The 26,055-nt window shown below is 47.4% G+C and overlaps 10 protein-coding genes across 10 annotated transcripts; 5 read left to right on the top strand and 5 right to left on the bottom strand.

The window, feature by feature from the left end:
• Positions 1-715: 715 nt before the first annotated feature.
• BGW36DRAFT_387723 (uncharacterized protein) lies at positions 716-1,862 on the top strand. Its single transcript, XM_046217154.1, has 3 exons — positions 716-824; positions 909-1,301; positions 1,357-1,862. Exons 2-3 carry the CDS (start codon positions 993-995, stop codon positions 1,780-1,782), a joined length of 735 nt encoding a protein of 244 aa, XP_046067218.1. The 5' UTR covers positions 716-824; positions 909-992; the 3' UTR covers positions 1,783-1,862.
• Positions 1,863-4,159, bottom strand: BGW36DRAFT_387722 (putative DNA directed RNA polymerase III subunit Rpc82). The gene is made up of 3 exons (XM_046217153.1): positions 4,025-4,159; positions 3,093-3,914; positions 1,863-3,042 (listed from the first exon to the last, which is right to left on the bottom strand). Exons 2-3 carry the CDS (start codon positions 3,810-3,812, stop codon positions 2,020-2,022), a joined length of 1,743 nt encoding a protein of 580 aa, XP_046067217.1. The 5' UTR covers positions 3,813-3,914; positions 4,025-4,159; the 3' UTR covers positions 1,863-2,019.
• A 282-nt stretch (positions 4,160-4,441) lies between these two features.
• On the top strand, positions 4,442-6,560 carry BGW36DRAFT_387718 (putative ubiquinol-cytochrome C reductase complex core protein 2). Its single transcript, XM_046217152.1, has 4 exons — positions 4,442-4,864; positions 4,942-5,116; positions 5,185-6,044; positions 6,109-6,560. The coding sequence occupies exons 1-4, from the start codon at positions 4,613-4,615 to the stop codon at positions 6,202-6,204; spliced, it is 1,383 nt and encodes a 460-aa protein (XP_046067216.1). The 5' UTR covers positions 4,442-4,612; the 3' UTR covers positions 6,205-6,560.
• A 50-nt stretch (positions 6,561-6,610) lies between these two features.
• BGW36DRAFT_431685 (fungal-specific transcription factor domain-containing protein) lies at positions 6,611-8,722 on the bottom strand (the record flags this gene model as incomplete). Its single annotated transcript, XM_046221016.1, has 3 exons — positions 6,611-7,317; positions 7,382-8,570; positions 8,636-8,722. 3 exons carry the CDS (start codon positions 8,720-8,722, stop codon positions 6,611-6,613), a joined length of 1,983 nt encoding a protein of 660 aa, XP_046067215.1.
• Positions 8,723-9,044: 322 nt separating this feature from the next.
• Positions 9,045-11,089, bottom strand: BGW36DRAFT_387713 (putative mitochondrial DNA replication protein). Its single transcript, XM_046217151.1, has 6 exons — positions 10,611-11,089; positions 10,532-10,556; positions 10,458-10,476; positions 10,301-10,397; positions 9,559-10,231; positions 9,045-9,496 (listed from the first exon to the last, which is right to left on the bottom strand). The coding sequence occupies exons 1-6, from the start codon at positions 10,666-10,668 to the stop codon at positions 9,442-9,444; spliced, it is 927 nt and encodes a 308-aa protein (XP_046067214.1). The 5' UTR covers positions 10,669-11,089; the 3' UTR covers positions 9,045-9,441.
• An 833-nt stretch (positions 11,090-11,922) lies between these two features.
• BGW36DRAFT_400475 (putative citrate synthase) lies at positions 11,923-13,694 on the bottom strand (the record flags this gene model as incomplete). The annotated part of the gene is made up of 7 exons (XM_046218634.1): positions 11,923-12,111; positions 12,169-12,469; positions 12,524-13,079; positions 13,132-13,192; positions 13,249-13,381; positions 13,446-13,510; positions 13,578-13,694. The coding sequence occupies 7 exons, from the start codon at positions 13,692-13,694 to the stop codon at positions 11,923-11,925; spliced, it is 1,422 nt and encodes a 473-aa protein (XP_046067213.1).
• Positions 13,695-15,237: 1,543 nt separating this feature from the next.
• Positions 15,238-16,538, bottom strand: BGW36DRAFT_47530 (uncharacterized protein). The gene is made up of 2 exons (XM_046222368.1): positions 15,968-16,538; positions 15,238-15,917 (listed from the first exon to the last, which is right to left on the bottom strand). Exons 1-2 carry the CDS (start codon positions 16,335-16,337, stop codon positions 15,367-15,369), a joined length of 921 nt encoding a protein of 306 aa, XP_046067212.1. The 5' UTR covers positions 16,338-16,538; the 3' UTR covers positions 15,238-15,366.
• Positions 16,539-18,380: 1,842 nt separating this feature from the next.
• On the top strand, positions 18,381-21,139 carry BGW36DRAFT_363464 (uncharacterized protein; the record flags this gene model as incomplete). The annotated part of the gene is made up of 7 exons (XM_046214467.1): positions 18,381-18,500; positions 18,566-18,811; positions 19,066-19,168; positions 19,291-20,296; positions 20,348-20,516; positions 20,578-20,782; positions 20,847-21,139. 7 exons carry the CDS (start codon positions 18,381-18,383, stop codon positions 21,137-21,139), a joined length of 2,142 nt encoding a protein of 713 aa, XP_046067211.1.
• Positions 21,140-22,320: 1,181 nt separating this feature from the next.
• Positions 22,321-24,006, top strand: BGW36DRAFT_304882 (homocysteine synthase CysD; the record flags this gene model as incomplete). The annotated part of the gene is made up of 6 exons (XM_046212017.1): positions 22,321-22,361; positions 22,425-22,479; positions 22,569-22,652; positions 22,711-23,070; positions 23,120-23,688; positions 23,742-24,006. The coding sequence occupies 6 exons, from the start codon at positions 22,321-22,323 to the stop codon at positions 24,004-24,006; spliced, it is 1,374 nt and encodes a 457-aa protein (XP_046067210.1).
• Positions 24,007-24,592: 586 nt separating this feature from the next.
• Positions 24,593-25,816, top strand: BGW36DRAFT_387700 (membrane-associating domain-containing protein). Its single transcript, XM_046217150.1, has 3 exons — positions 24,593-24,850; positions 24,908-25,196; positions 25,259-25,816. The coding sequence occupies exons 1-3, from the start codon at positions 24,754-24,756 to the stop codon at positions 25,368-25,370; spliced, it is 498 nt and encodes a 165-aa protein (XP_046067209.1). The 5' UTR covers positions 24,593-24,753; the 3' UTR covers positions 25,371-25,816.
• The last annotated feature ends 239 nt before the right edge of the window (positions 25,817-26,055 follow it).

Raw genomic sequence — 26,055 nt, 5'->3', positions numbered from 1 at the left:
TAGAGGGAGGTGGACAGACACAAGACAAGAAGTGGTCCAAGCAAGGATTGACAACAACGCTGGTCCAACGCTTTCGTTGTGGAAATAGTAGAAAAGAGTGTAGCGTCGCCCACCACCCGCGCGTGTCCAGGCGGTCTGGCTGTGGTCTGTGTTGTGCTAGCTGCTCCGAGTTAGCGCGGTCGTTTCCTGCACTGCACTCTTAGATTAATAATGCTATTGTGATAGCGATAATTGTGTAATAAAATAATATGGCTGTTTAGAAAATAAACGATCGTTTTTGGACTGCTGCTATCTGAATCTGTAGAAATAACTTCGGTATAGCCATGTTATTGGGATCAGCAGCAGGCTAGTAACACTGTAGTAGTGTTTTCTTTTTTTTTCCCTTTTTTTTCTCCTGCTAACGATTTTCAAGAACATAACCAACCCTGTCACTCACCTGCGCCTTTAATTTTGAGCCTAACAAGCTAGAGGCGTGTTCCTAACAGCATAATACAAACTAGTTCGGTTCGCGTTGAGCCGATGCCCCTTTTCGGCCTGAGGCTGCCTACTGCCCAGTGTAAACAAAGACTGGCCAATCAGAATGGTACATGGTCAGTCCTCTGCCCGAACTAGCGGGGCGCCGTGTGTGCCTCTGTGATTGGTCCACGCAAGGATCCACTGCAGCCGCTAAAACTGCTGCTTCCATTGGCTGCCATCTGCCCATCATTTGCCGTGACGTCGCCAGCAGATCGTCCTCAACACGAAGAGCCTTGATCAGGAGGCAGTTTCGACTTCATCAACGCTCTTTGGGTGACTATTATGTTTCAACATTACCAATTGATCTAGTATGCACTTTCACGACTCCCGCTGAACAAAATCGAAATTCTGTTAAATGTTTATTGAGTTAACACGAAAATTTACATGGCCAGATACATCGAACTCGCAGGACGAGTATAATCACCATCTTATACAGTAGCAACCACTGGCACTACCAGTAACGACAGCCCCAAGTCATGCGTATTATTCCCAAGCAGCTTGCTCTAGCAGCGTATTTGATCACATCATGGTATATTGATCTTGCCGCTGCCAATGTCGAAAAGACCATATTTGTGGCTCCCAGTCCACAGCCTGTCCCTGCAGAAAGCTCAGTCATTGATGATTTAGGCCTGGAGCGTCTGTCACCGGGTGATTACATTCTAAGGACCAATCTGAATGCATCGTTCCCGACACATTCTCAGCCGTACGGTACAGAGTCATGGCTCTATCTCGAAGACCTGAACCCCGGACAGAGATACGAAGTGCGAATATGCTGGCTGGCAACAGTGAGATGTTTTCTATCCACCATATACTAAATTTTTCATGCTAACCGTGTGCGAGCAACCTACATCATTTACGCTCACTACATACTCTCTCGCCGACACCATTTCAGATCCAACTTTGATCTCGGCACTGACCAAATTCTCAGAAATCCGACTCGCTGATCCAGTTGCAGCGCCTCTCATCTCAACGACGTCGTCTCAAGTGGAATCAGTTCTATTTCTCCGCATTCAGTCTGCAGCAGACTATTTCACGACTGATTCGGTTCTGATGGAGAATGTTCCGCCTGTAACTGCGTACATAATTCTAGACCCATTCATATTGAATGTTTTCCCACGCTCGTTAGTTCCAACTGCTATTTACGCAGTCACCGTTGCAATATTGGTTTACTTTATTGGCAAATATCTCGGCAATACTCTATCTGTCACAGCTGCGACGGCTTCTGGGCATCTTGATGGCTCCAAAAAAAACCAAAAGCAGAAGTGAAGAAAGATATGTAAGCTTTGAATCATGTATGAACTTCATTTAATCTGGAGAAAGTACAATGGAATGTAATTGAATACTATTTGAGCACATGAATTCGTAAATTATGTAGAGATATCGATCGTAACGATTAATGCTTTTGCATTGATACGTTGCTGACTTCTACCATGGCCAAGTCAAACATGGTCGAGCTATAAATACATATGATGAATCGACTTTTCTTTTCTCTTTTTTTTTGCTTCAGAAGTCCCTCAAGACAGCAACAAGATCATCGAGCCGCGCAACCTCTCCAAGCATCAGAGCTTCTTTATCTCGCCACTCTTGCAATACTTGCAATTCGGCCTCACTCAAATACTGTTCCTCGTTCCCCTTCACGTCGATGCGTTCTGTTTTATCGAGAAAGTCCTTTAAACGGCCTCGCTCAAACCGGAGACGTTGAAGACAACATGACATTGCCTTGTAGGTGTCATGTAAGAGATTTCGGCCCACCCGGTCAGGATCGAAGAACCATAAGAAGACTGTCTTGGAAGGTAGTCGCTGCGAATCTTTAGGAATTTCTTGCAAGTCCACAAAGCCACTTTCCTGCATATGTGCAAGAACTTGGCGTAGATCTTTTTGCGAGATAAGACTGATCTCCTGCAGACGTTTTTCATCCAACTTCCCCTTTTCTAATAGAATTCGTAGCACTCGAAGTGCTAGCCTACCAAATCTAATTCCAACGATACGCTCAATCTCAAGATGGCGCAACTGACGGGCAAGACGCCGAAATTCTACCGTCCACGCAGGAATAGACGAATTTGACCGCCGAACTAGACGATATGGCGGCAGTGCCAAAAGGCTGAGGTGTTGATTGATGTCGTAAGATTTAGTAGTTTCTGTGGTGATATTCTCATCATCATCGTCGTCGTCGTCGTCATGATGATCCCCGTTCACTCCGTTCTCCAAAGGTCGTTTGATTTTTTTGCCTGCTGGTGGATTCCCGCTTGGCCCAAGAGATCCACTGAGGTCAAGATCAGGGTCAACCTCACTTATAAGCCTTTGGACTGTGACTGGCTCGGTGCCTGTCTCGAATTCTTCACCTTCGCGGGGAATCTCAGCACCACCCTCTCGACAGCGATACGTTTTATATTCAATAACGCGTAAAAGAGTTTCATAAAGTTGTGCAGTAACGGGAGACGTTCCTTGCGCGGCTAATTCAACAAGGCGGCGATTTCTAAGCACCACGTCCAGTTTTTCGTAATTGACCCGTACGACAAGATTCGACTGACAGCCTTCTTAGCAACCTCACAAGCATTGAACCCGTAACAACTTACGTCTATCGGTCTTTGATCTTCATCATCGTCCTCGTGTTCGGAGTCCTCATCTTCGGAGTAGCCCCCAGAAGAATCTAGGCGACGTCTCTTCCTTGAGCCTCCAGAATATCCGTTAACCTGGGGCCTTTTTGTTCCTAGTGGATAATCTTGGGTCAAATCGCTGTTGAGCTGTTCTTTAAGTATCTTTTCCATCCTGATCTCAACCTCTACCTCCAGTTTTTTGCCTTTAAACTCAGTTGTTTCCAAGTCCCGCCGCGCTTTCCGTTCTGCGTCTAATGTGTTATCCATAATACTATGGAAATGAGCGTCTTTGACTCGGTTAATGAAACCATGTCCAGCCAAGGACTTGAGAATTGTATGCAAGCGAGTATGATCTGAGCTTTGGTCTCCAGTGACAGTCTTTTCAGAGCTAGGAGAATGTGGCGCGTCTCCGTTTTGCCCTTCATTCTCATCCCAATCAAAAGTGCCGCCATTGGTAGAAGACTTCCCAACCCCTTTCGTGCGAAGTTCTGCCATAGCCTCCAAATAGCTGATCTGTGCGTGTCCGCGATACATAATCGCAGACATAACCTTTGCAGCATATGCTCCCAGTCTCTCTTCCACAATTTCAAGCATCTTCCCGGATCGTATCAAATAATAAGCGGCATTGATGCTAGCCTCGTAGTGGGTTATCCCGTCGTCTGTGGATGTGAAATGGTAAACAAGCTGCATCTGTATCATTGCTGCAAGGGCATGAAATAATTGTTTATGCGAAATGCGTGCATGCTCTCTGAGCCGCAGAAGCGTAAGTCGGCCATACTGCAGGAGGGTCGAATAAATCCGCTAGATTAAAATGAGTCAGAAACAGAGCAACCATAACGTCATCAATTCGTGAGCAATTCGAATCCGAAACCAAACAATGTGTTTGAGCTTGCTGACGAGGTCACACATACTCCGAATAGATCCCCAAAGCTGTCTTCTACCAGGAGCGTACAAAGCTCAGCGGCGTACTAAGAGGGCGAATTAGTGGGTTGAAGCTCGAACCAAAGCGCGGGCTCTGCATACTTGGGACATTGCTACACTTCTAGAGAGACGCCAACTTCTCTAGAAGGTTCAGGGAGGTCACCGGTGCGATACCATGAGCAGAAACGACGGAGCCAAGCGTGAGAGACAGGTAGGCGACAGTTGAGTTATCTCAAAAAGTTGCTGTATTATTTTACTTTTTTTGGCACTAGTCTTGGTCCCGCAGCAAAAGCACCACCAAATCACAAAATGAGGCCCGCCGTACGTTTCAGCGAGCGGCTCTCGTCACATGACTTATCACGTGAACTCTCATCCGGTTATGCCCGCTGCGGCCAATCACGGCGTGGCTAATGGCGTGCACTCCAGTCGGCTCGGATCTTGAAGCTTTTCAGACGTCGGTCTGGTAGACCTAAACAGCAGCTTGTCGAACTCCCTCCACCCCAGGGTCGCTCAATTGCTCCCCATTTGCCGACCATTTTACTCCCACACATCTCAATTCCTATCTAGCTTGCGCGATAATGTTGTCGAGGTCTGCTTTCGCTCGCACAGCGCAACGTGCGCTCCGGACACAAGGTGCCAGCGGTCGTCGAGCCTTCGCTTCCGCCGAGAGCCCAAGTCTTCAGTACGAGACTACCGAGGCCGCAGGTGTCAAATTGGCCAACAGAGATGTTGGAGGTCCGACTACGACGCTGGCGTTGGTTGCAAAGGCTGGTCCTCGCTACCAGCCATTCCCTGGCTTTACGGATGCCCTTGAGCAGTTCGCCTTCAAGGTACGTTCGTCGAGAAATCCCGTTCTGTCGACATACGGTGAAGAAATCACTTAATCTTACATAAATTTGTTGTCTAGACTACCTTGAAACGGTCGGGCCTGCGTATCACCCGTGAGGCAGAGCTCTTGGGAAGCGACCTCACAGCAACACACACCCGCGAAAATGTCATCCTCCAAGCCAAGTTCTTGTCTGAAGATCTCCCTTACTTCACCGAGTTGCTCGCAGAGGTTTCTTCGCAGACAAAGTACTCCGGTGAGCCATGATTACCAGCGAACGAATTGTTACAAATATGCCCACCTTTGACTCTAACATTAACACAGCTTTTGAGTGGAATGAATTGATTCTCCCCACCATCAAGCTCCGTCAACAAACTCTTCTAGAGAACGCGGAGAACCTGGCTTTGAACTCAGCCCACTCCACTGCTTTCCACCGCGGTCTTGGTGAGAGCCTTTTCGCTACTTCCTCTACCCCATTAGAGTCGTACTTCTCGTCCGAAGGCCTCGCCGAATACGCCCAAAGTGCGTACGCCAAATCCAACATTGCTCTTGTCTCAGTCGGTCCCAACTCTGCAGAGCTCTCGAAGTGGGTGAGCCAGTTCTTCGGTGAACACTCCACTGCTACTCCCTCCAGCCAATTCAAGGTCAAAGAGTCTTCGCCCTCCAAGTTCTACGGTGGCGAGCAACGCACTTCCAGCAAGGCCGGCAATGCCGTTGTCATCAGCTTCCCCGGCTCTGCTCAATACGGTGCTTCGGGATACAAACCCGAGGCTGCCGTTCTCGCCGCCCTCCTCGGTGGTGAATCTTCCATCAAGTGGACTCCTGGCTTCTCCCTCCTTTCCAAGGCCATTGAGGGCCACTCTGGCGTCAAAGTCTCGACAAAGAACTACGCATACTCGGATGCTGGCCTCTTCACAATCTCAGTTACTGGAAAGCCAGAGTCAGTCTCTGCCGTTTCCAAGCGTGCTGCTGATGCTCTTAAGAAGGTCGCTGGTGGTGAGGTTGCTGCTGAAGATATCAAGAAGGCCATTGCCTTGGCCAAGTTCCGCACTCTTGAAGCCGCCCAGGTTCTCGAGACCGGTGTAGAGCTTACTGGCTCTGCCTTGATCAATGGTACTAAGGCCCTACAGATCTCCGACGTTGCTTCTGGCTTCGACAAGGTCTCACCCCAACAGGTCCAGGAGGTTAGTACCCGCACCATCCCAATCTTTATTAAGTTTAAAATATCTGCTAACATAACGCCATCAGCTCGCCAAGTCCTTCGTCACCGGAAAGGCATCCGTCGCCGTCGTCGGAGATCTCTTCAAGCTCCCCTTCGCCGAAGACCTTGGCCTGACCGTTTAAATTAAAAAGTCAGCATAATATTAAAAGGGAAACCCAACCCCCTCTTCAATATTCTAGATCGGTTCAAATTTTTGGGTGACGAACAGCGTCCACAAGAGCAAATGTCCCTATTTTCCCTGTAAAGTGCCACCTTTTCTCAGTGTTGCAACCAAACAGATATATCTCCTTTGTGTGTGTCTGTATTTGTATCGTATTGCCAAATCTAGCAAATTTTTAGACAACCAATTTTCTTCCTTTTGTATATGCAGCTTTGGTCTTGGTATCTCTTATTTCTGTCAGGCTGTAGGTCGTATTTAAAGATCATATTATCATTTCTATTCAATTATCGAGTGAGAATAAATTATATTGAAGTGGAGTATTAACAATATCTCAAAAAATATATTTACTGTAAACTCTCCCTTTGATATCACCCCTCGAGCACTTGGAAATTCGTAATGTCCAAATTAAACAGGCTGTCAAACATAGATAAGTCATACATAGATAAATCTATGTTGTCGAGATCAGCCCCACTAGTAAACTCCGAGCCAGGCATCCTCTCGGATGGTATCGGCTCATCATACTGAGTCGAACTCGGTTGAGGAGCAGGTTGATACAAATTCTGACCCGAACTACCGTCCAGCTGGACAGGTGGAATTTCATTTGCAGCACTGAGAAGGCTTGCGATAGGTAAAACATTATCGTGTTGCTGCTGCTGCCGCCGTAGTTGTGTAGGGTCTGTTGTCTGTTGCTGCTGCTGAATAGTTCTTCTCTCCATTTCACGAACAATTAGCTCTGCCATAATAGCCAAAGCGGAAAGAGAGCCAAATATACTCTCAAAACGATGGAGGATTTCCGAGTTGGCAAGGAGCTGCTTTTTAGCTCTTTCTCGCAGCATTGATGAGCGGCTAATACGTAGTTCTCGATATGTAACACGGAGAGAAAGAGATATTGCGTATGGGACGAATGGTAGGTTATAATGGGAAGACATATTGAGGCCTTCGGACACTAGGGATGTGACTTTTAGTGCTGAGAGGTTTTGACGCAGGAAAGTGGCTGAGGATGTAGGAGGCTCATGAAATGATTTTGATCGGTATGATAGCATGGCTACTGAATGATAGAGCGTTTCTACTGTGGCTATACCATATTCAGTGTTAGTTGATAATATGATGGCGTGATGACGGGGTGAAAGTGTCCATACCTAGGAAGCGACTATTAATATTGACCGCATTCGATTTCTCGATTAAATCCTCGAACAAAGGAAAATCACCCTCCAATGACATTTTGGACTCATTACTCGGTCGATAGAGCCCTATAACCTGGTCTAGCAGCACCACTATCCGAAGAAGCAGCTGGAAAGAAGGCTGCTGCATCGATATAGAGCTTTCAATATTCCGTCCAATATCTCTCTCGTGCATCATCACCGGACGTCCATGAAACGCAGCATTCAACTTATCCAACGCCCACACACAGCAAAACAGCCTGGCGCGAGCTTCACTCTGGCTTTCGCTATTGTCATTCCCCTTCCCTTGACTCTCCAGGTGAAGGCCCGTGGTATGAACATAGCCAACTGCGCTTGCTGCAAGTTCTGCTGATAGGTCACGATTCTCTGATAATTGGGTAAACATGGCAGCTAGCGAAAGGCCTTGCACGAGGACAATCTTGTCTCTGACCACATTAAGATTCAGTAAAAGACGAAGTGAGAATGTCAACTCCTTAATGAAGTCATCTCGTGACGAATAATGACTTCTCTCTGGTGAAGATTTCAAATGTGTCTTAGCCTTTGGACTCACGCTCCCTGCAATGCATATAGCTAGCCGTAAAAAAGTGCATTCGGCAATATTCGTTGGCAGATTCTCGAATATTTGTTGGTCAATGACCGGAAACACAGGATGTATTTCCTCTAAATAAAGGTTATATAAAACTTTGAAGTCAGACTCCCTTGGCAAATAGAGAAGGTCTTCCCATCTGATGTACCCATTCTTATCACGTAATTCAAATTTGGGCGTCGCAGGCATTATGTTCCTGCGAGTCTCCTCTGCGGTACCATCATGTGTCCATACGCCTATATCATCTGTTTTGACGGATACGGGTATCTGGTTGGTTGCTGCGAGAAAGGTTGATTCAGGGTTCAAATGACCAACGAAGCGAGCTTCTCCATCATTGTCGTCGTCTTCTGGGTGCTCGTCATCATTTCTGGTATGTGCTGAGCTACCGGTCGCCAGCAAAGGTTCCATTTCATTCGACGTCCGACTTACTTCGCGGTCACTCTGGTCAGGAAGCGTATTAGATGGATACCGTGCTCTCTTCCTTGCCGGCTCTTGCTGGGACGTTAATGATGAGTTCTCCGCATGAGGAGCATCGGAAGGGTTGTCATGATAACAGCGTTTCTATTACATTATATCAGTAATCAAGTACAGCAAAACTTAAGTACTCATTATTTTACAAAACAAACCTTGCGATTTCGACATGTTGTACATGCCCGCTGGAAATTCCGGCCATCTTGCTGCGAGTTTGATTGGTAGGGAACGAATCGAAACATTTTGCTTTCCTTGAGTGTCTATTTGAAGACCACTAAGTTATAGGATCACTAGAAGCAAAGAGTATTCTCAATTCTATATTTCCCCTCTGAACATTTTCCCCCTATATATTGGTGGTCGTGTGAGTAGTTCAAGAAGCATGAATACAGTTGATGATGTTGCTGTTGGTTTAATTACTCGGGTGCGGCGGCCTCTCGGGGCCACGCCGACGGCCATACTACCTGAGAAGATCCAAGTACACGCGGGTATAGTGCCCCTCCAATGAGAATGAATTCGAGAGTACATCTCCTTCATATCAAGTGCACACACTACGTTGACTATTGTGCCATTTGTTTGTAAGATTAACATGGTATTGACAAAGAGTTGCCTCCTATCCAAACCAAATATTTGTACCTGTACTCAGACATAAAAACTGCGCGACTATACCACTGAATAGCTTGCAATAATAAAATAGCAGCCAAAGTAGAATATGAAAAATGAATGTCATAAATTGAACTCATGGGTCTGTCTCCCACGAGAGCAAATCCAAATATCTATCCATACAACAAATTAAGTCTATATCCAGGTCAATAACCACGACATTTATAAAGTCACATCAGTCGTCACAAAACGCCTCATATGTGGGCCTTCAGTGACGCGAACCATGAAGAATACAAAGGGAATCCATTTTGGGCTAGGACTATCATAGTAACACCAAATGCGAGGGGTATTCCAAACCCTCCTAGTGCTTTGCGGTGACGGATTCACCAGTGAGCCTTTCTACAGCATCCTTGGCCCTATTAAATTGAACTGTTAGTCTCGTTCGATGACAGGCTAAGTCATAAGCTGGAAAACTCACAAATCACCCAAAGCAACCATGCATACGGTTTGCCACATGCCTAGACCGATACGTGGGGCGACTCCTCGGTAAAGACCCTTGAGACCGTTGGTTTGGTAGATGTATTTGGCTGTTGTTCCGACAGTCAGATTCTTAGGGCGGTTAGGGTCCTCGGTTCTGCTCTGCATTTCGATACGGATGACCTCGATAGGCTGGTTCCAGGCGGACAAGCCACCACCTAATCCAGACGCAACGATCTTTTCAGCGGCAGTCAATTTTTGGCCATCTTCCTTGTTGTTCATTTTGCGGATACCGTTCTCTACCAATCGAGAGAGACCGAAGCGCGAGCCCCAGTTGGTGGTTTGACGGATAGCGACTGCATTGACACCCTTGTTGATACCACGGATACCTTCTTTGCGGTAGATGTCCATGAAGGTTTGCCAGGTGCTTGGGGGTTTAACACCAGAGGCAGACAGCTTGTGTCGGGTGATCTCGACCGTCTTCATGCAGGTACAGAAGCCAACAGTGGCATAGGCCTGGGCAACACCGCCAGCCATACCACCGCCAATACCTGCAAGGAAATCCGAAGCGCCGGCGCTTTTCGCGTAGAATTCAGCCTCGGACGCCACAAACAAGAGGACGGCGCCTTTGGTGGAAGCCTCAATCCAGGCCCAGGGAATGAGACCTTGGTAGTCTGGAAGCCAAAAAAGATCAGTCATGTCTGGGTGTTTATTTGTGCCATCCAGTCATGTAAACGACTTACAGCCGAAAATACCGCCGCGCCCCCAAATCCGTCTCATGGCACCGGCAAACGTATCGCTACGGTTGGCAGCCATGGTTGTCTTAGTCACTTCCAGCGGCTGTGGATATTAGTTTAGGGATTGTGCTTGTAATTCGATTCCAGATGGATAGTTCCGTACCTGTCCCAATGTTGTAACCCTATTTTCGAATTAGCATCGAGATACATAGCCATAATCACTATTTGAAAACTTACTCGAACATATTCAACCCCGCGCCAACTGTTGCAAATACCCGTTAGACATCATTCATCCCACAGGTTTTTCGGGACTTACGTAGCAGGTTGCTAAACTTGACCGGCTTCTTCTCGATCGGAGCGGTAGCAGCGGACATCTCTGACAGTTGGGAATGCTGAAAGGGGCCCTGACCAAGGGATATAGGGGGCTTCGTCGCCTGTGGGATAGAAAGAAGGGGAAGCTTGGTGGTGATGGCGCAACAACCAGAAAGGCAGCTGTTTCGAATTCTTTTTTTGGGGGTGAGAGTAGGGAAATGTGAAATCTAGGAGCGATGGAAAAGCACCAATAGCGACGTCGAGCTCGACTAAGCACAGGCAGGCAGGTTGCACGGGGTAATGGGAGGAAGAAGAGTGTCACAAGCCAGCGGAGATTGGAGAGTGGTACTAATAGCAGGAACCCGCACAGCAACAAGCTGGGGCGCTAGCCAGAGCAATAACCGCGGCTGGGCTGGCCTATTTCGCCCACGCACGGCCAATACGACGGACCAATCTATCATTATTATTGAACATTGCTTTTTTGGACGGCTCATTATTGCTACCGTACTATCATTACGATTATCACTATTGGAAGGCCGACTGCACATTGGCAGTGCTGGCGCATTTTCTCTGCTGCGATTAGCCCATCGACATCGCTTCGACGGTGAGCGTAAATAGGTGGTCCGGGAAAAAACGGGGTTGAGCTCAGAAGCCCCAACAGATTATGGATTCGAGCGTTGAAGCCCTGAAAGCCTGAACCGTTGGGTGTTGTCAGTAACCATAATTTACTATTATAATAATTTATTAATTTAGTATTATTCCTAGCAGCGCCAAGCGCGACAGGCAACAATTATTGACAGATCGTCTCTTTGCAATTCCTCTATCACATGAACAAGTCAAGAATTAATCTATAATTGTCAAGTATTAACGGCTCGCTGACATGCGCCGACTTCGGGTAAGCAGCAGACGGCGTATTATTGTCGACGATGCTCGGAAGCCGAGTCGCGGTCGTAAAAATATAGACCGAAGCAGCAAATCATCATTCGGACAACTTGACTCCGTCGGCGTTGCAGAGTGAACATAGGCTAACCATTGTATAATAATATTGTATGTAAAATCATAATAATGCTAACCCAATCAAGAACCCACTAGAAAGTGCTGTTGCCTCAAAAGTCTTGCTCGACACGATCAATTCTCATAACAAGACATAATAATAATCGAACTCAATTCCGCGTCCAGGCCCTTCCCAGTCTAACTAACATATAAAACAAACATTGTACATTGGCCAGCCACGGCCATCGCCGATTGGCATTCTATTTGCGTTGAATTTCTTTTCAAAACCCAGACGACTCAGCCGTCCTCTAAGGACAACGAATTTAGAGTTTAGCTCCGACAAGCTTAGCGTAAGCCTCAGTGCTGAAACTCTTAGGGCGCTCAATAGGAGCACCAAGGGCGCGGTCAATGATGAGTTGGGGAAGGACACCGAGCGCACGGGACACACCGAAGAGGACGGTGTAGTAGTTGGCCTCAGTAAGGCCATAGTATTGGAGGAGGACACCGGAGTGCTAGATTTCTACTGTTAGCATAATTTCAAGTCAACGGCCGAATAGGAGAGTGCTTACAGCATCCACGTTGGGGTAGGGGTTCTTGGTCTTGCCGTGCTCAGTGAGAACACCAGGAGCGATCTTGTAAACCTGGCTGACGAGCTTGAACATGGGGTCATCAGGAAGGTGGCGGAGAGCGAATTCACGCTGAGACACGTAGCGAGGATCGGTCTTGCGGAGGACGGCGTGACCGTAGCCGGGAACAACTTGGCCGCCGTTCAGGGTAGACCAGAGGTAGTTCTTGATAGCCTCGTCACTCAAGTCGTTGCCAATAGCCTTCTTCATCTTCTGTAGCCAGACCAGGACCTCCTGGTTAGCCCTGTAGTGTAGATGTTAGCTAAGCGAATTTCGCATGGCGAATAGTAATACTTACAATCCGTGGAGAGGACCAGCAAGACCGTTCAAGCCAGCAGCGAGAGACAGGTATGGGGAGGAGAGAGCGCTGCCCACAAGGTGGGTGGTGTGAGCGCTGACATTACCACCCTCGTGATCAGAGTGGATGGTCAGGTAAAGACGCATCAACTCGACAAAGTCCTTGTTCTCGCCGAAGCCGAGCTGGTTGGCCAAGTTGAAAGCATAGTCCTTATCCTTCTGGACGGCAGCAACCTTACCATCCTTGAAGACGTTGCGGTAGATGCGGGCAGCGATGGTGGGGAGCTTGGCGATGAGGTCCATCGAGTCCTCGAAAGTGTATTGCCAGTATTCCTTCTTGTTGATACCCTTGGCGTAGGCCTTGGCGAAGGCGGACTCGTGCTCAAGAGCAGTCACGGCGAGGGAGAATTGGGCCATGGGGTGGAGGTCGTTGGGGCAGCGGTCAATGAGCTCCTCGATGAATTTGGGGACGTCAGAACGAGCAGCCCATTCTGCGGACAGATCACGAACTTGCTGTTCGCTGGGGACCTCGCCAGTGAGCAGCAGCCAGAAAAGACCTATCGGATGGTTAAAATCGTGATCAGCGAGGGGAGCACCTGGCAAGCCTACCTTCCGGGAGAGGCTCCTCTCCGCCCACAGCCTTGGGGAGTTGTTCCTGGCATTCTGGGATCTGGGGGCAATTGTCAGACTAGCTCATGCAGGCGTATATAAACAATGAATACCAACCGTGCGGCCTCTGAAGCGGATACCCTCTTCGCTGTCGAGAACGGAACCCTCCCAAACAAGGGACTTGATTCCACGAGCACCACCGTAGACCTGGTCGAGGGTAACCTCGCCGACGACCTTGGAGCCGAAGTCCCTACGAATTGGCGCATTAGCAATTGCAGTTTATCTCTACGGTCGGGGTTCGCCAGGCGACATACTTGCGGAGCTTCTTGACCTTCTCAATCTCGCCGGGCAGCTTGTCGGCGAAGGTGTCCTTCAGGGACTAGATAATCGAAACAGCGTTAATCAACCTCCTTCCCCAGATATGCAGGCGCATGAAGATTACACACCTTGGCTTTGCCAGTGGAGTAGCAGCGCAGGCCATTGAAGGCGGCGGACTGCACAGCAGGCTTGGTGGCCAGGGACGACCGCACCACGGAGCTTCCCAGTCTCAACGAAGAAGCCATTGCGTGTGTGATATGAACAATTGCAGGCGAGAGCCGTGGGCGAAAATACACGACGGGAGGGGGGATGTACAGGAATGCACGGAATAATACAAGATGTCTGCAGAGAGGATGGGAGAAAGGGCCTCTTCGGGCTTGGGGAGAAAGCTGTTGTTACTTTTCGAGCCCTTTTTCGGGCCTAGCCACAACGGGACTAGACCGGCCCGAACTGTGCCGAGCTTGAACGGATGTCTGTCCTCCTCTATACAGATCACGAGCGACGGAAGCAGTATCCAGTATCCTACGTACGGTATGCCCGGTCAGCCCGATTCGACGGCGCTAGCCATGCCGGCCGGCGTCGTCTCCCGTGCATTACCCGTTGCCCGCCACTCCCGTCATCTTACCCTCATCTTGTATAATTATTATTTCTAGAATTCTATTAGTATTAATAGTAGGCATCAAGATGATTTGAATAACAACCCAGTTTCTTGCGCCTCCTTGCATCCTCGAAAATGCTTTTTTCAGTCTATTTTGATTCATTTTACTTTTTGGTCGACATTTTTGTGAGAGAGTGTGCGAGCCATCATTTCTCCATGTCGTATGAATGTGTCATATATCCTAGCTATATCTCTCACACGCTCTCCGCTATAATCGTAGAATGATATCCACGCTTCATTAATATCAATCAACGCTTTGGTACGAACAAGTTCACTTTCTATTTCACTTGTTGCATTGTTTCCCCTGTACGCGGGCCTACACAGGTCAAACATACCAGGTTGGTCGGGGCTTCGCTTCTCGCCACGCATTTTCATATAGTGAGAGAAGGAGAGTGTGGGTTTTCTTCTCCGCACCGTGACTTTTGATATCATTGAATGCAATGATGATGAAGAGCATGTCCGGCCGGAGTCAACTGTCGCATGAACATCATTGATATCATACCCAGAATCAACAAGAACTTTCCTCCATATATCTAAGTGACCAAAGCACCTAGCGACATCGAAGACAGAAATGCCCTGGTCATTAGTGGCGTTAAAATCTGCACCTGCTGTGACAAACAACATGAGAATATCGTAAAGCTCAGCGTGCTGTATTTCCTCCTTTTCCCGCATATGAGTAGGATAACCTAGAACAAAATGTAGACAACTATTGCCGTTTTTATTTCTATGAGTAATATCCACCCCGCGCGAAAGTAGGAGTGCTATCTTGTCTGGAATATCAATGAGAAAGGCATCTCCGAACCTACATCTTAAATTATGCTGGAAGGCAAGATATAAAATTGGCGTCCATTCATTATCAGCGTCTCCTAGATAATTAGCGTCTATAAATGGTGCCCCATGATCTAGATATTCTTTGACGGATTCCTATAAGAAGTTCAGTAGAGCGACTAGGATAACCCAGAGTGGAGGTTTTACAAGAGAGCCTTCTGCAAGCGCATCCATGATTGCATTTGCGTTATACCCGTAATGTGAGAGTGCTGGATCCGCTCCATTCTCTAGTATGACTCTGACGCAATTCACCCTCTCATGTCGAGTGCGAATAGATAAAATCAAGTCATGTCCACTGAAGATGTGAAGCAATGGGCTAACTAAACTATTAGCAAATACTATCAGCAACACTTCGATCCCCTACCGAAGATCGGAACATGCGGCATCGACATCGGCGCCCTGGTTGACAAGAAATTTCACAATATTATAATTTAAGTGCTCAAAGGCGACCTTGATGGCAGTCTGTCAGAGAAGCCTCTCAATGGAGTATATAGAAGGAGCATAAAGGAGAGTACTTGCAACAATGAACTCCCATTCTCGTCACATACTCGAATCGATCTTGAGTTTCGGGCAACCCATTTCCGCAAATCCTCAACTTTGCCATACCGAGCAATCAAAAACACTTCGTCCGAATTGGGTAACATAATCTGGAAAGACATCTGTGGTGGTACTGAGAATGTTCCATTTTTCAACTTTACTTGTGTTGGTCTTAGTATGAGTCTTGAGACAGGCTCTTTGGTGATCCTCCCGGGGGTGAAAGACATTTTAAAATCGGAAGCATCTATTGGGGAACCTTCTCGAGGTGCTCTGTCAAAATTTACCAAGCGCCTCTTCCGTACTTGTAATGTATAATATCCGAGCGCAGTATGCTGCTGGAGAAAAACGCTACCAAGTGACTCATACTGGGCAGGGTTCTTAACCACGTCGTTTTCATCGAAAGATGCAAGAATTCCATCTATTTTTCGTCTAGACGTGGAGGAGCCTAAAATTAATTAGAATGGGGGTTTCTCTAAAATACAACGAGAGACGTACTGAGCTCATGAACGAAGAGATCCTCTGAAGCAAGAAGAAGACCTTGTATTTGTCGCAAAGTATTCCAATGAGCTTTTCGGTTGGCTTCAGGTAAGGATGAAATGAAGTAGCCAATCAGAGTTTGTAAATCGTCCAAAGCTGCTGTAAAATCCTTCTTGGAAATGTTTTGGCCCTTCATAGATATTTCGCTGCACAGATGAACCACCGCTAGTTTGTTATTGTCCACAGCTGCACTGTTTTCAGAAGCATAAGAACTGTCGTTTTGAGACAAGCTATTCTCTTTTTGCTTCAATAGATCGCAAAATTTGTCCACCACGTCGTTCACTTGTGTCATTCGGCACTGGGATTCGACTTCTGTTCTATTAAGCATTTGAAGAACATTGTCCAAACTTTTCGTGATGTCGGAGATCCGGTGCTTTTGTTCCACTTCAGCCTCTCTTTGTTGGTTGGTACTGATTAATGCTAACAAGCCGTTTGATATGTTCTTGCCATAATTTTCTAGACCAGATTGAATTGAGGTAACAAGATCATCGAACCGAGAATTCAGATGATCCTTATTATCTCTCGAAGATTGTTCAAAATTTTGCGACACTGTTAAAATTTGATTATTGAGCACATCTAGTCTAGTTTAGTTAAACAGCTCGATGTTACTGCGCCACGTTAGCTAAGAAATCCAATGCACATCTAGGGTACATCTTACACGCCTGCTACGTTCAGATGAACCGAAAAGAGTTGAACATATCGATTGACAGAATCGTGTATTTCCTTCAACTTGTTCTCGTAGATTCGGGTTTTAGCCGCCAGTTTTAATTTATCCCATCTATCACCCTTGGTGTTCAGCTTTCCGGTCATCTGCTAGAACTTTGCCAGATCGGTAGAGCATTTTTGCAGAAGTGGATGGATAGTCGTCACGATAATCGGCATTTTTGGGGCTAATTAGATTCTCACATTTTTCGACGGTAGGCTTGATGACTTGGAGTAGATTATGAAGCTGATTCAATGCCTCGATCAAACTGGTGACGATATAAGGGCCATTTTGAAAGTTGCTCACTCCGTTACAGATAAATTTGATCGAATCAAGAGTAGCAGAAACCAAGGTTAATACCGCAGAAATGCTCCCAATAGCCTCCATCGTAGAGAGCTGTTGAGATGGTATGAGATATTCCCGGTGAGAATCTCTGCAGTTATTCTGGAGAAGATGTTTTGGTGAGTTGCTCATGCCAAAAGGCAACTTATCAGGCTTGCACGAGAACTGCCTTACTACGGATCTTTTGATTTCATTTGGCGCTGGCCAGGTTCAGCCTTGTCTAAGCCTTGTCACAACTACCAATCATGGCATGAAGAGGGGGAGGGGAAATTGGCGGTGTGCTAGATTCTCGCTAGACCTTCTCTCAGAAAAACATTTCTTTTAAAGTGGTGCTTTCCCCCTTCAAATTATTTGCATTGTCGGTGGATTTGCAAGTTCAATTACAGTTGCCAACGAAGACAGCAGGAACGCTTGTTTCTGGATTGTGCAAATTAGACTGGCCCTACCCAAAACCAAGTTTCATATGCATAGGTTGCTTCCAAAGCATATTGCCGCACAATGCCATCTTCTCAACAATCTTGAGCAAAGAAATGAAAACAAAGGGATTCTTTTACCAGCCCACGGCAGGCAAAACCAAGAGCTCTCATGAGCCTTGCCGGTCAGACATGTGTCACAATTCCGATCTTCGTATGCAATTTCTCAGTCCTTCAGAGGCAGCATTCAATAGGGCACACAAAACCCGATCGACACGTTCGCAACAAGGACATCCTAGGGAAGCCAGGCGAGACTTCAATATTGGTGACGGTGTTTTGAATTATCACGTGATATCCCGTTAAGGTTAGTGTCTGAAGACCCTTCCTTTCGAAAGCCAAGAATCTTCTCCTGCCGCCATTTTCTCTCTCTCTCTCTTCACTTCAAACACCTTCCCCCATCGCCCCCTTCTTTTCTCTTTTCATCAAACAGCACAGTTCCTCGTCGTAAGTAGGTTTTCGCTGATGCGTCCGGCTTTCTGCGAGTATCAGTGAGACTGTACACGTACTCATACTCTATATCGCCACACGTGCTAGGCTCTAGATTCACTGGCAGTAGGAGGACTTTTCTCGTCGCGTAACGCACGGTCGAGCGAGTCTGTAGTGACGCGACCGCCTGGGTCAGGCCTAGAGTTCCTGCTTCTTGCGGGGTAACCTCCTTCACTTGTTGATTCCTCATTCTTTATTTCTTTTCGACTTGCTACGACACGCTTGTCTGAACTGCCAGTAGACAGGGTCCCAGACCTGGCTTTGAATCATCCATCATACAACGATCTTTAGTCAACAGAGAAATTATCATTTGGAATAATCTGATCGTCGCTTCTCTAGCTTTGAGACCAAGTTTATTCTGGCAGCCATGTCTTCTGCCGTAGCAGAGCTCGATACCTACCTTCAGTCTATGCTTAGTTTAAAGCCGCCAGGCGTTTCAGGCTCTAAGATTGGAAGCATCTCACAACTCTGTACCGCCAATGTTCAGGTACGTCGTATTGGGTTGGTTTAGAGGATATAAGAAAAACAAACTAACTTCTGCCGTCGCAATAGTCCGAATCCGTTCTGATCCAAAAAATTTTCACACACTTCAAGAGAGCTCCAGGAACACACAAGCTGGGCGTCCTATATGTCGTAGACTCTGTAACTCGACAATGGGTAGAAGCAGCTCGCAAAGCAGGTCAACCACCTGGGAGTCCTGCTCCTGATGGAACATTTGCTGCTGGAGTCAACCGAGTAACCGAGCTCTTGCCAGTCCTGATGACTGATATCCTAAACAGTGCTCCTGAAGATCAAAAGGTACGCTCTAGAAAAAGCAGAAAATCCCATGCCATTAGCAAAAATCCTAGACTGGCCCGGGACCGAAATAGATTGCACCGACTAGGTCGCTGTATGCATTTTAAGCACCCACGCCTGGATATGCATTCATCCTTGGTTCTACGTATTTCTCTTTTCCCCCTTGTGCCCAATCTTAATGACTTTGACGCTTAAACTTGCTACTCTTTCGCATATTGGATAGATGAACTTACGTATCGTTTTTCTCATGATTATAGGAAAAAATCAAGAAACTAGTGGACATTTGGGAGCGTGGACAGACGTTCCCCGCATCTATGCTCGCCAGCTTCAAAGCGAAGTTGAACGCTTCACCATCTAAAAGTAAGCCAATATCTCCCGGTTTTATATGTGGTTTGCATTTGCACTAGTATGGCAATTCGCAAAACCAACATTCGTATTGTCCTATTCCATTTCAAAGGGCTTATTCTAATTTCACCATATAGATATTGTATCCACTACTCCTGAGGGCTCACCAGCTCCCGGGATTAATCCCCTTGCGGGATTGCAAGGCCAAGCCCAGAATTCATCTGCTGGTGCGCCTGATACTCACAGCATTTTAAAAGCTCTAGCCGATATGGCAAAACAAAATCCGGCAGCTCCTCCAGCACAAGGAATTCCTGCCCAATCAAATCCTTTGGCAGCATTGACTGCACAAAATGCTACCCCCAGCCTTCCTGTGTCCTCGTCTGTAGACCAGAGTACTCTATCAACAACCGGACAGAATGTAAATCCGTATGGTGCTGCATTTGCAGGACTTGGTAATCTCAATGGAAACCCAATGGCAGCAGTATCCAATACGTTGCCAGGCGCTCAGCCAAACCCTTTGGCTGCAGTACTCCCACAAGCTGCCGCAGGAGCCCAGCAGTCGCCAGCAGTAGCACCTGACGTCTTCCAACAAGTTCAGCTACTACAACTACTCGCAGCACAAGGTATTCCTCAGGATCAATGGGGCACAGCTTTACAGATTCTCAGTTTGTCCAACAATGCTAATACGGGAATGTCCCAAATGAACTCGCTTCAATCCGCCGGGTTTAATCTTCCAGACGCTACGGCACAACAGGGATGGCCTGATGTTGGTTCACGTGATGTGGATAGAGACCGCGAACGAGATAGAGATTACATGCGGTCACCATTAGGCCAATATCGCCGACGCTCACGTTCTCCTGGTTGGGACCGCCGTCGCGAGGCTTCACCCCCACGCCGTCGTGACAGCCCTGTGTATGGTGAATATCATGGAGATTCTCCTGGTCGTCGGGGTGATGCTCGGGGTAGACGTGGCAACGATTATCGGCAACGCAGTCCTCCTGGCAGACGACGACGTACCCCAACGCCCCCTCACCAGGAGTCTTCGTTGCCTCCACCAGGACCTAAGCTGGTTGAGTGGGACTATTCGATTGGTCAGGGCAATATCAAGGTCTTGAGTCGAACTCTTTTTGTTGGTGGTGTCACGTAAGTTTTGTCGTCTGGGAAATTTGACAGTAACACTAACATCGACAACAGCTCTCCTGAGGCTCACCTACGGGCCTTGTTCAGCAAGTTTGGGATCGTACAGACATGTATCGTTAATGTCGACAAGCGCCATGCATTCATCAAGATGATCAATCGTAGAGATGCAATGCTTGCTAGAGAAGGAATGGAAACTTACAAGTCTGGCGACATGCAACTCCGGGTAAGATTTACTATCTATCTACTGATTCGAATTTGAATTGCAGTCAGCTAACATAATGTAGACCCGTTGGGGCGTTGGATTTGGACCTCGTGACTGCAGTGATTACCAAACCGGAATTAGCATCATTCCCATTGAGCGATTGACCGAAGCCGATCGTAAATGGATGCTAACTGCGGAGTACGGTGGCACTGGTGGAAAACCAATCGAGAACGGCATGGTTGTAGAGGAGCCTGATATCGAAATAGGAGCTGGTGTTTCATCCAAAGGTTAGTTGATACAAATCCCTTTCCTCTTACAATTATCGTTACTAACTATTCTATCTCTTTACAGCCATTAGTAGGCGCATGGCGACTGACTCCGGCGGCAAACGCGGTCCGCAGTCATCACGTACTCAGACTGACAGATTCCGTCGCCCAGAGCGCGGTATGGAGATGCATAACGGCGCTGGCATGTACGGCGGCGAGCGTGAAACCTCTAACATCAATAACCCTGCAGTACCACCAGCCGTTCCCGGGTTTGGATTCCAACTTGCTGGTATGCCCATGTTCCCTCCTGGGTTCATGCTGAGCGGCACGCAGCCGGGCTCAGCGCCTCCCCAACCACCACCTCCTGGCCAAGGCTGAGCGGGGTTCTGTTGAGCAATTCACCTGTACTTCAATAATCTTTCAGTTCATGCTAGAGTCTAAAATCGAGCCGAGCACTTGGTGTCGAATGTACTCGCACTTTTTAGCACTCGCATTTGTTTTTATATGTTTTCAACCCCGATATTTTATCTAATTTTGGGCTCGGCGTTTAGTGGACCCCGTGTAAAGTCACTTCGCCATGGGTTTGATTATTCTGAAAAGCAGGGTTAGGGCAATCAGCACCGTTGATGTGTTGGGTTGTTTGCATTGGAAGTTTGTTTTTATTATGCTATCAATCATTATGAATTCAAGAATCACATACTAGTTTGAAACATGGCTCTATCGTATTCTCAACATTTGAAGTGTATGTGTAGACTCGATAATGCCCGTAGATTTTTATTCACATGAGAATTTATGTACTTTAAACCAAAGAAAAGGAAAGTCAAACAGCTAATAAGATCCAGAGTGGCGTCACAAAGTCAACATTATGGCACAAATAAAGAGTCATCTGACAATATATCAATCAATCAAACTAAAGCATATCTGAGGGGAAGAAAAGCCGGTGCAGGGCCCTAATTTTGGGAGACTGCAAGTAAACATGTTTTGGATGCTGAAATCTGCTGATGGGAAGACGTCAAATAATGCACCGTTGAGCTGAGCTGCATTTCTAGAGCGTGGGTCCCGTATCCTTAATAATTTTTATTTGTTTTCTCAATTAGTATTCTTTGGGGGGTTGCAGTAGTTCGTCCACATAATTGTATACTACTGCATAGCCGAACATCGGCTAGATCGCATCAAGCATGCTACTCGTGGCTTCTATTCTGGCACCAAAGTATGAAACTGCTGTTGAGGCTGGACTAGCTGGACCAAACTCAAATCTAAAAGGTTCAACATGTGAGGGGAAGGAATCACGCCATCGTGTCCATGTTCCCGCAATCCAAACATCGGAAGAGGGGCACTGGCTGGCTTCGAGGGTGTCGCAATCGCTCGGGCTTTGGAGAGGGGAGTATATAATTGTTGTCTATAGCTCACCCATGAATATAGTTTATTTCCCCCTGTGTACCATTTTATTCCTGTGCTGCTGTTTTGGTAGTTGAGTATTGTGACTTCCATCTCTGCTCCATATTTTATATTTCCCCGCATTTCACCTCAGCATCCCACCAGACTTCAAGACAGCAATCATGGCGGAACAGCACTTTGAGACACTGCAGCTTCATGCTGGGTGAGTTTATTCTGTCGTGACATTTCTCATACTTTGTACAGCTACTCATAGAGAATCATACAGCCAGGAACCTGATCCAGCGACCAACGCTCGTGCTGTACCTATCTATGCCACCACTGTTCGTCTACCCCCAGACCGGCATTGAGAAAACCTAGCTCTTCCCGGCTTGAGGAAATGTCAACTAACTGATCTTTGACTTATAAATAGTCCTTCGTTTTCAATGACTCCGCCCATGGAGCGAGACTGTTTGGTCTCAAGGAGTTTGGCAACATCTACTCCCGAATTATGAACGTAAGTGCGTGTGAATTCATTACGTGGGGTAGACGACTAATCAAGCGTACTCAATTAGCCCACGGTCGATGTATTCGAAAAGCGAATTGCTGCTCTCGAGGGAGGTGTCGCCGCTGTTGCAGCTTCGTCCGGGCAGGCAGCTCAGTTCCTGGCCATCTCCGCTCTTGCTCATGCCGGCGACAACATTATTGCGACCAGCAATCTGTACGGTGGCACCTACAACCAATTGAAAGTGTTTCTCCCTAGACTTGGAATCACGACGAAATTCGTGCAGGGTGACAAGGCTGAGGATATTGCTGCTCTGATCGATGACCACACCAAGGCAGTTTATGTGGAGACTATTGGCAATCCTCGATACAATGTTCCTGACTTTGAAGCTATTGCCAAGGTCGCTCATGAAAAGGGTGTTCCTCTAGTTGTGCGTATCCTCAAACTATCTTCCACCATGTCACTCATGAATTTAACAGGTCGATAACACCTTTGGTGCCGGAGGCTACTTTGCTCGCCCCATCGATCACGGCGCGGATATTGTTGTCCACAGCGCCACCAAATGGATTGGAGGACACGGCACAACTATCGGCGGTGTAGTGGTCGACAGCGGAAAGTTTGACTGGGGCAAGCATGCAGCACGATTCCCGCAATTCAATGAACCTGCCGAGGGCTACCATGGACTGAAATTCTGGGACACATTCGGACCGATCACATTCGCGATTCGCGTTCGAGTAGAGATCCTCCGCGATCTTGGATCTACCCTCAACCCCTTTGCCGCGCAGCAGCTTCTGCTTGGCCTTGAGACCTTGAGCTTGCGTGCCGAGCGACATGCCAGCAACGCGATTACTCTCGCGCGCTGGCTGGAGAAGAACGAGAACGTCACATGGGTGTCTTACCCCGGATTGGAGAGTCACGCAAGCCATGAACTCGCGAAGCGTTACCTGCCCCGAGGCTTCGGCGGTGTTTTGTCGTTTGGCGTGAAGGGCGGTGCTGCAGCTGGCAGCCAAGTCGTGGACGGCTTCAAATTGATTTCCAACCTTGCCAAGTAGGTCAAACCAGACACGTTTGTTTTACAGTGATATACTGACACATCGATAGCGTCGGCGACTCGAAAACACTCGCAATCCACCCCTGGTCAACCACCCACGAGCAGTTATCCGAGGAAGAGCGAATTGCCTCTGGCGTGACCGAGGACGGGATCCGTATCTCCGTTGGCACTGAGCACATCGACGATATCATTGCGGACTTTGACCAGTCCTTTAAGAACGCCAGTGCTGCGGGTGCAGACAAGGCTGCTCTGCCGGACCGGGCTCAGGGAGGTGCTGCAGCAGAACATGAGACTGGAGCAGCTGGGTCTGTGTAATGGTCTTTTTTTGATATATTAATAGTTGATTTGATGTTTATGCCATTACACATTACACATTACACGTTACCCTCAGGGTGGCAGCGGCAGATGGAGTACTGTATCCTATATCCTATATCCAATATCCAATTGACAGTTTGAATCATACACTACATGGGAAAGCAGCATCTACAGTCATCAATATTGTAAAATGAATTTCCCCGCCCGTGATTGGGCCTTTAGATGCGGGCTGGCGTCATAGCCTCAGCCGTTGGGCGCCACGTTCGGTTCTAAACAAGTTCGAAATAATCTAGAGTTGACGTCCCGTCCAGCATAATCATACTATAATATTATCACACATGTGTATATAGTAGTACTGTACGTTGCAGTCGTTAATGCAGTCCATGGTGTTGGGTACTCGTCTTTGTCTTCTTACAGGTCTCACACATACGGCGTTTGACGATACGCCAAGAGAGGATGAAACCTTAATAGAATGGTAGTATCAATAATACTAATAATAATAACAATAGTGATAGTAATATTAATAAAATACGAGCAGATGATGCAGTGTGGGGTTGAGGCAGCCACTTTCGACATGCACGTCATCGCGCCTGCCAGAAATGAATAAATAAATAAATAAATAAATTAATAAATCAGACGGACTTCTGAAAAGACCATCGTTTTACCTTCTTTCCTCCAAACACCGCTATTCAGACTGCTGCATCCTATCTCTGCATAAGATTTAACTACTGAGGGAGCCACCACACCATGTCGAACCATAGCCTGCATCACTTGAACTGGGTTCTGCCTGTGCGCATCGTGCAGGCAGTCTTTGCCATTATCATCCTAGGTCTGACCGCATACGGTACACGGCCCACCCACGTCTATGCAACGATAGTATGATACTGACTGATTTGCACAGTCGTCAACGTCGAGCTGAGCTGGTACTGGTACTCGTCCGGCACTGTCAATTTCGATCTGTTCAACTCCATCTGGACGCTAGTAATCGCGTTGCCGTACCTGTCCCTCGTGCCCGTCTTCTTCTCCAACCTGTCTCATGTCTACGCCGTGCTTGCCGTCGAGATCGTGACCATGATCTTCTGGTTTGCCGGGTTCATTGCCCTAGGCGCATTGCTGCCTCCGCCTCGCGCATGCCACTCTGGTCCGTGCAGCTCGTTGCAGGCCGCGACCGTGTTTGCGTCGTTTGAATGGTGGGTTGAATTGCGCTGTGTAAACAATGGGAAAGATGCGGTCGCTAATTTTTATATTGCAGGGTATTGTTTGCCGTCACCACTGCTTTCACCGTCCGTCTCGCGCTGCAGTCAAGAAATGATTCCACCGTGCATGCAAAGACATCGGGTGTCGAGCCTCATGCTGGGGTATAATCACGCACGACATTGTATGGAAAGCCGCGCGAAGAAACGGTCCTAGTGAGGTTTGAGCTTGGAATAGTTAATATTTGGGCCCTGACGAGTGTTCCTAATGAGTTGTTACCTTTCTGGCGCTTAACCTGGTTGAAGTATGATTTATGCTTTATGAGAAACGAGGGTTGTATGTTATTTTACCTAATTGAATATAGCGTCTGACATTAACATTGTCCAATTTCTGCCATATGGGCTGGATTCACGAATTTCAATCATGGCGGGCGGCATGCCGAGACCGGTCAGATATTGGATAATGAGAACAGTAATACGGAATCTGCCAGTCAAGGTCAGAAATCTGCTAGCGATAGTCGACTGACAGCGCGGGCTCCGGCGAAAGATTATTATATTATTATATTATTTATTATTTTAACATTATCATTGAGCTATAGTAATACATTGCACAAACTACAAAGTCCTCTTCAAAACAGAATCGAAGTCGCCGACTTGTCACTCTGTACTGTACTGTAGGGAGATTACATACTCTGGCACCTGATTTGATAAGAATCGTTGTTCTGGAAGCCTTCTTGAAGCGGAAGGCCAAAGCCGCCGCAGCGCCACTGATTTGCCCCTGCGCGCTGCTCCTGCGAGTCGGCGAGTAGGGTAGGATCCCGACCCACTGCCCGCCGATTTTTTCTGTCCTGATCAG

This window comes from Talaromyces proteolyticus, assembly GCF_021365285.1.
Source record: "Talaromyces proteolyticus strain PMI_201 chromosome Unknown BGW36scaffold_12, whole genome shotgun sequence".
In the NCBI taxonomy this organism is placed as follows: Eukaryota; Fungi; Ascomycota; class Eurotiomycetes; order Eurotiales; family Trichocomaceae; genus Talaromyces; species Talaromyces proteolyticus.
The sequence above is the reverse complement of the archived record's forward strand: the minus strand, read 5'-3'. Positions and strand labels throughout refer to the sequence as shown.